General features: G+C 37.7%; 1 protein-coding gene across 2 annotated transcripts; it reads left to right on the top strand.

The window, feature by feature from the left end:
• Window positions 1-2,038: 2,038 nt before the first annotated feature.
• Window positions 2,039-7,262, top strand: LOC106540575 (olfactory receptor 10A7-like). Of its 2 annotated transcripts, XM_087711964.1 has the most exons (2): window positions 2,039-2,055; window positions 6,365-7,262. In XM_087711964.1, the coding sequence occupies exons 1-2, from the start codon at window positions 2,039-2,041 to the stop codon at window positions 7,260-7,262; spliced, it is 915 nt and encodes a 304-aa protein (XP_087568090.1). The 2 variants fall into 2 exon arrangements, with proteins under 2 accessions (XP_087568090.1, XP_013911224.1); XM_014055749.2 differs by lacking the exon at window positions 2,039-2,055 and having other exon boundaries at window positions 6,327-7,262.
• Window positions 7,263-7,632: the final 370 nt, after the last annotated feature.

The following is a 7,632-nucleotide window of genomic DNA, read 5'->3' as shown; positions in this document are numbered from 1 at the left end:
CAGTTGCCACCATCACTGCCACCATCTTGTTTTTTAGTTCTGCGCATGTACAGAACAATTTTAATGGAAATGTGCACAGCGCACAGCGCACATGAGTAAACTGGCAGTAAAGCTGGGGAGAATGCACCCCTGGATAAAAGGTAGATAAAATGGAGTAACAGGAAGAATCTAATCTAAATTGGACTAGATAAATTTGGATTGTAGATTTAGATTATCTATAACATAAATTATAATAGCTACATAGTTTTAAATTAGCTAAATTAGGCTACATAAAAACAAATGAATATTCTTCTAGTATACTGGCCACCCTGGTGTCCATTTAGTTGTATCTCCAGAGTTCTTGATCAGAACTCCAAGTGACACTGGAGTTGCCTCTCTGTATTAAGCTTCCTTCCTCTGTATTAAGCTTAAGTTTTATCTGAGAAAATTCTGACATTCCTGTAATAACTCACTCTAGCTTGATTAAATTTGTCATCTGAAAGACATATTTATTAAAGCAGAAATGCACAAATGAAAACCCTTCTCCTAATCTTTGGATGTAATTCCAGAAGACTTTCCAAAATTCTCACTGAATCGCAATTTTTATTTAATAGAAAGAGGAAAGGTAAAACATGATATGCATTGGAATAATATTATGCCTATATTTAATTTTATTTTATTTAAATTTTTATTATAGTTAATTTTGTTCTGATTACTTGTTGAACAGCCCAGGGATTCATGAAAGTAGAACACCTCTACATTAAAGGAATGAGGTATGCAAGAAAATATTGGAACACCAAGATCTATTCTGGGCTATTCCAGAGGTGGGTTTCAACCAGAACGGACCGGTACAGCCGTACAGGATGGTGAAATTTAGCATGCCTTTCTGTACCCATTGGTCAGGAGGCCCCATACCAGAACACTCCCTTCCCCCATTCATTCTTTCACTCGTCCCGCCCATCCACACCATGCTGCCAAAATGTTCTCAGAAGAAGTACCAGAGGAAGAAAGAACTGGTGAATGGCTGGGGTTGGGGTGGGGAGGATGTTGGGGAAGAGAGAAGAGGCAGAGGGGTTGCTAGAAGAGTGTGTGTGTGTGTGTGTGTGTGTGTGTGTGTGTGTGTGTGTGTGTGTGTGCACAGGCTGTGGGTTTTAAAAACATCTGAGTGAATCCAGGATGTGAGAAGAGGCAGAGGGGCTGGAAGATACTATAGGAACACACACTTCCAGTCCCTCTGTCTCGTCTCTCTTCCTGGATTCACTCAGATGTTTTAAAAACTCACAGCCTGTGCACACGCATACACTTCCAGCCCCTCTGCCTCTTCCCTCTTCCTGGATTCACTCAAACGTTTTTAAAACTCACAGCCTGTGCACACACACATACTCTTCTAGCCCTTCTGCCTCTTCCCTCATGATTCATTGTTGGGATGGCATGCCTTTTTTATGGTACAAGGGAACTAAAATGCAGGGGTATTTTAGAAGACATTATTTATGAGAGGCTTTGCTATTAAATTGGGAGATCAAAAGGCAACATTACTTAAAAATTCCAGTCTGGCTATCAACTATTGACACTTTTTCATATCGAATAATATACAAAAAGGAACAAACAGTTAGATATGGTGAAATATTGAATGCAGAGGGTGAACTTAAATCTATGCAAGAGTTGAAACAGGAAGGAATAAGGATGAATTGGTTTTCATATGTGCAAATACAATCTAAATATGACAAAGTTCATAAAATGGAAGGTTTCTATGATAAAATGACTGAGCTAGATATAATTCTGACAGGCACTGATGAAAAAGTAATTAAAAATTATATGGACACTTACTAAAGGTTAAGCTAAAGGAAGAGCAAGTTAAAAAAACCTATGATAGGTTGGGGGAGGGAATTTTGGACATGGGATTGAACTAGAGAAGTGGCAGAAATTGTGGTCTCAAAAATTGTAAAATGACAGTGTCAACAACATATAAGGAAAATTTGTATAAGATGTTTTACAGGTGGCACCTACCCCCGACAAGGATAGCAAGAATGTCCAAGAACAAATCGGAAAAGTGTTGGAAATGTCATCAGACACCAGGTTCATACTATCATATATGGTGCATTTGTATAGAAGCTAAAAGATACTGGACTAAAATCCACACATGGTTGGACACTATGTGGAAACACATAGATTTTAAACCAGAGATTTTTTAATTGGGAATTATACCGGAAATATACAACAGAGATTTGAAATATTTGATTGTAAATGTCTTAATGGCAGCTAGAATTGTATTTGCAAAAAAATGGAAAAAGGAAAAGATACCAAGGCATGAGCAAGTTATTCGAAAAATAATGGAATGTGCTGAAATGAGTAAATTGACATTTGAAATTAGAGAACAAGAAGATGAACAATTTTATAAGGTATGGGATTTGTTCTATCAGTGGTTAGATAAAAAAATATGGAAATGAAAAATGTTGGAGAATAGTTTATACAGTTAAGAATAATAGAATGATGTAGGTGATATTATAAAGGCATATTATTATTAAATTAAATTATTAATATGTATGTATGTATTTATATATATATATATGAATCCAATACTGAGAATATTTTGTTCAAAATGAAGGAATAATAACTGTAGATGAACAGCTGATGTTTAATGATAATAATGTACCTATGTATATCTGATCGATAATTTGTGACTTTATATACAACTGAAAGCGATGATACACAGAAGCCTGTAACCAAACGACATGCTTTATGTAATTGATGAAGGTTTTTTGTTTTATTTGTCTTTGTCTCCATAAATAAAAACTTTTATAAAAAAAACTCAGGCCTTGCACACGCACACACTTCCAGCCCCTCTGCCTCTTCCCTCTTCCTGGATTGACTCAGATGTTTTTAAAACTCACAGCCTGTGCACACGCACACACGGCAGAGGGCCTGGAAGTGTGTGCATGTGCACAGGCTGTGAGTTTTAAAGATGTCTGAGTGAATCCAGGAAGAGGGGAGAGCCAGAGGAGCTGGAAGTGTGTGTGTAAGGTGGTCAGTAATGTTGAAGACCAGCAAGGACAGTCATATTTCCTCTGTAAGTAGCTGTTTTATTGTTTTGTGTACTTATTTTATTCTTATTTAAGTAGTAAGTGCACAAAATAATAAATTTCCTTTTTTAATATCTTCTTTTGTAGATCATTCTTAGGGGCAAAGAATTCAGTGACATCGACTTGGCCACTCCTACCCAGTCACATGACTGCCAAGCTACTCCTATCCAGTCACATAACTGCCAAGCCACTCCCAGCCAGTCACATGACTGCAAAAATACTCCCACCCAGTCACATGATCACCAAGCCACTCCCACCTGGTCACATAACCACCTAGCCACTCCCATAAAACAGGCACACCTACAGAATAGGTTCTAAAAAAATTTGAAACCCATCACTGGGCTATTCATATTCTTGATCGCATCTGAGAAGATAACTATTCATTCAGCTACATTCAAAAAGGATGATAAACCAGAATTTACCAGAAATTTGAATTACTGTGATCAAAATACAACCTCTTGTTAGCAATTTGTTTCAGAGGCAGCATTTAGCAGGTTCTGACCAGTTCTGGAGAACCAGCAGCAGAAATTTTGAGTAGTTCAGAGAACCGGTAAATATCACCTCTGACTGGCCCTGCCCCCATCTATTGTCTGCCTCCCAAGTTCCAGCTGATCGGGAGGGAATGGAAATTTTACAGTATCCTTCCCCTGCCACAGCCACCAAGCCATGCCCACCAAGCCACGCCCACAGAACCGATAGTAACAAATGTTGAATTCCGCCACTGATTTATTTATTTAAGCTAGGTCAAATAAATTTAAATCCATTTTATTCATATAGCAGTAAATGCTGTAAGTTTGCCCTATTCACACCCTCCCCCGGAACATGGGCTGGTAGCTGTGGCAGCCAAAAAGTGCATTAACCTTTTATGCTGCTCATATGAACAGCCCTGTCTCTTACACAGTGTTACCTCCCTACCCCCACTTGTTAGTATCAGCACCGATATTGTAAATAGAAACTTTTAACGTCTTAAGCTTTTTGAAGCTTTTTCTCCCTGTACCATGAATATGGCTGATGTTTGATTACCATGGGAACAAGTTATACTATTATGCCTCATACACATGCTCCCAAATGTAAAAAGCTGAGAACTTTTTTTTAAAAAAAAACCATCCCTTATCTCCGTCTGTTTTTCCCAAAGGCTATCAATTCCTATGGAACTTCCACAGCTAGCTTTTCTATGATGAACATCTATACAGACCCTAGATATCTATTGATCACTGTGAAGGAGTGATAGAACAAACTTGCTAATGAGGACCATCAGAACAAAATGCGCCTAGAACAGAAAACAGGGGCATGTCAGCTATGAAAATGGTAAGTATTCCTTATTCTCTATGGTACTTTAGTAAGAATTTTTAAGAGAAATGAACCCGTCTATTTTTCCCATACAATTTATTGATGCATTACTTCAATTTCCTTTGTTTATGATTGCCAATCAAAGCAACCAGTCTCTGATTTCTTCCTTTTGAAGGTAGCATAATTCGAAATACAGAAAAACAGAGATCTATGGAAAAATCACAGTCAATTTTGTTTAGCTCTTAAGAGTAGCAACATCAAAGGTAAGTGGTTTCATTCTTGGTTAATATTTGGATATCCAATAAAAAGAACTGGACTTCTTTTTTTAAGGGTATGCAATGGTGTAATTATATCACTTTAAATGAATAGATAGAAGATAGTGATTTCCTTTAAGATATTTGTGACAATTTTGTGACGTTTGTGGCATATGATTTCTCTCATTCTTACATAAGTCTAGATACTAGAGGCTCCAAATTCTGAGAACAAAAGTGCTCCCAGTTCCTAGCACTGAACATAGAAGAAAACTTTTTTCCTCAGTTTTTTTTTTAATAGCAGGAAAGAAAAGAGAGAAGGAAAACACAAAACAATTGCAATTGGAAACTAAAGATTATTCTAAAACTTCATGAAAGTCCCTAAACAAGGAAGGGAAATTAAATAATTAAAGATTTGTCTGGGCATACTTGAGAAGTGAACCTCACTATTCCCCCCCTCCCGAAAATCGAGATAGGCAGTACACTTTCATAGCTCATCAATAGGAAATCAACTGAATTTTGTTCACTTCCAGACACTAATATTTTACTGTCAAGAATTACAGCATAGTATAATCTTAAAAATAACAGTGATGATATTAGAGTGGAAGAAATGAAATGTATGTGGACTTTATATGTAGTGCATTCTATATGTTCTAGAAATGATTAATTCTGCTACATAAACTTGATAACTCTGTAAAATGTATAGCTAATATACATAGAATATATTATTATTGTGTGGTTATATTATTATTATGTGGTTAATCTTTGGTGAGATTCACAGTCTTTAGGGCTGGTTGGTAGCTCAACAGCTCGAGTCCTAACCAAGGACCTAGGAACTGTTACGGTAACATCGGAGGATATAAGCTTTTCCAAGCAGGGTGGTTTTTTGTAGAGTCAGAATGTTCAAGTCCGATAAATTTAGAATTTCCAAATAGCGAAGTAGCCCTTTAGGTATTGCTCCAAGGGCTCCAATTACAATCAGGACAACACACAATTTATTTTTTCACCATCGCTCAACTTCAATTTGCAAGTCCTGGTACTTTGTGATTTTTTCTTGCTGTTTATCTTCAATTCGTGCATCTCCAGGTATTGCAATGTCAATGAACCATACTTTTTTCTTTTCAAGTATTGTTATGTCAGATGTAGGCCAAGTGCCTGTCAGTCTGAATTCAGAAATCCCACAAGATCTTGACTTTTTCATTCTCTAGAACCTTCTCAAAAACTACTGGGAACTACTGATGTTCCCAGTAGTTTTTGCTGTATTCAAATCCAAACTTCTGGCACAATTTCCAGTGAATGATCTTAGCAACTCGGTCGTGGCATTGTAGGTAGTTAGTTTGTGAAATTTTGCTGCACCCACTGATCAAATGGTTGACTGTCTCATCTTTAGCGACATTTGATATTGATGGGGAAAATAGGACGACGAAGATGTGTTGGATATGTTCACTACCTTGTGTTGTTTGTAAAAAATAATAAAGGTACGGTACGTTTCCTACAAAAATATCTTGGATGAGTGAAGGGATCAAGATGTGTATTTCGCAATTTGCTGGACTTAAACTCTAAGAATGTATTAACACCACAGTGGTGAGATAAATGTTGAGAATTTCAGTCTGACAAAACTGAACATACTAGTTTTTGGAAGGATAGTTTACAGAGTTTTGATTTTGTAATTACAGAAGTCATCGCACTCCCTGAAGTCCATCCTTTTCACTTCCCTTTTTTCTAGATGAATGCTGAACTGGCCAGAAACTGGGAGAACAAGAGTGCTGTGAATGAGTTTGTCTTACTGGGATTCCGTGAACACCCTCTGCTCTTCTTTGCTGCCTTTCTTGCTATCTATCTGAGTGTCATTCTAGGCAATGGTCTCGTTGTGGTTGTGACAACAAAGGATTCTGCCCTCCATACACCTATGTATTTTTTTCTAAGAAGTTTATCAGGACTTGAAGTTTGTTACACTTCAGTCACTCTTCCCAAAATGATAGCCAGCCTGGCCACCGGAGACCACTCCATTTCTTTGGAAGCTTGTGCCTCCCAGATGTTCTTCATGCTGTTTCTGGGTGGTGCTGAGTGTTTCTTACTAACTGCCATGGCCTACGATCGCTATGTTGCTATTTGCCTGCCCCTGCGCTATATGATCATAATGAATCAAAGGATGCTCATAGGACTGGTGTCTGGTTCTTTTGTTCTCAGCCTCCCAATGCAGTTGGTACAAATTGGACTCATTTTCTCCCTCCCCTTTTGTGGCCCCAATGAAATGGACCACTTCTTCTGTGACATGCCAGCAGTCCTCAGTCTAGCATGTGCTGATGTCTCCACCAATGAGTTGGTAGTATATATGGAGAATGTTATATTTGCTCTGGCTCCTCTTGTTGTCATCTTAACCTCCTACTTCTATATCACTAGGACTATATTACACATGCCATCAGCCATGGGGCGTCAGAAGGCTTTTTCCACTTGTTCATCTCATGTGATTGTGGTCAGTCTTTTTTATGGCTCAGGAATGTTGGTATACCTACATCCCCAAACGACAGATTCTATTAAAATTGACAAGATACTTTCTCTGCTCTACACAGTCATCATTCCCCTTTGCAATCCCCTTATCTACACTTTGAGGAATAAGGATGTAAAGGCTGCCTTGAAGAGGCTCTTTAGTAATAAATAGTCTTTTGATGTAGGCAAGGATAGTGTTAAAGACATCAGCTTAACACTTCTCTTGCACTTTGAATCTTCAAATCCAGCAATATACTGTATAATATCTTCTGATAACTAAATAGGGTAGACTCCAAATGCTTATTTTGCTATAGGTCTTATTTCAGTTCCAAAATTTAACCAACCCCTTAATTCTCCATGACTATTTACGTTTCAGTTTTAGCATCTTGCAAAATTAGTTCAGGCTACAGAAGATAGATAGGGTTAGCATCAGGGGTGAAATGTTACCAGTTCACCCGAACCAATAGTAAAAATGCTACTGGTTCACTCAAACTGGTAGTAAAATAAATGAAACTGTTTTTGGCGAACCTGCTTTTTCCGAC

Source organism: Thamnophis sirtalis, unplaced genomic scaffold, assembly GCF_051295495.1.
Source record: "Thamnophis sirtalis isolate CommonGarterSnake01/CBP01778 unplaced genomic scaffold, rThaSir2_p1.2 scaffold_4, whole genome shotgun sequence".
Lineage (NCBI taxonomy): Eukaryota > Metazoa > Chordata > Lepidosauria > Squamata > Natricidae > Thamnophis > Thamnophis sirtalis.
Note: the sequence above shows the minus strand (reverse complement) of the source record. Positions and strands in the feature narration are given on the sequence as shown.

Coding starts and splice junctions, on each gene's coding strand:
- LOC106540575 (XM_014055749.2), top strand. CDS start 6,327: ATGAATGCTGAACTGGCCAGAAACTGGGAGAACAAGAGTGCTGTGAAT.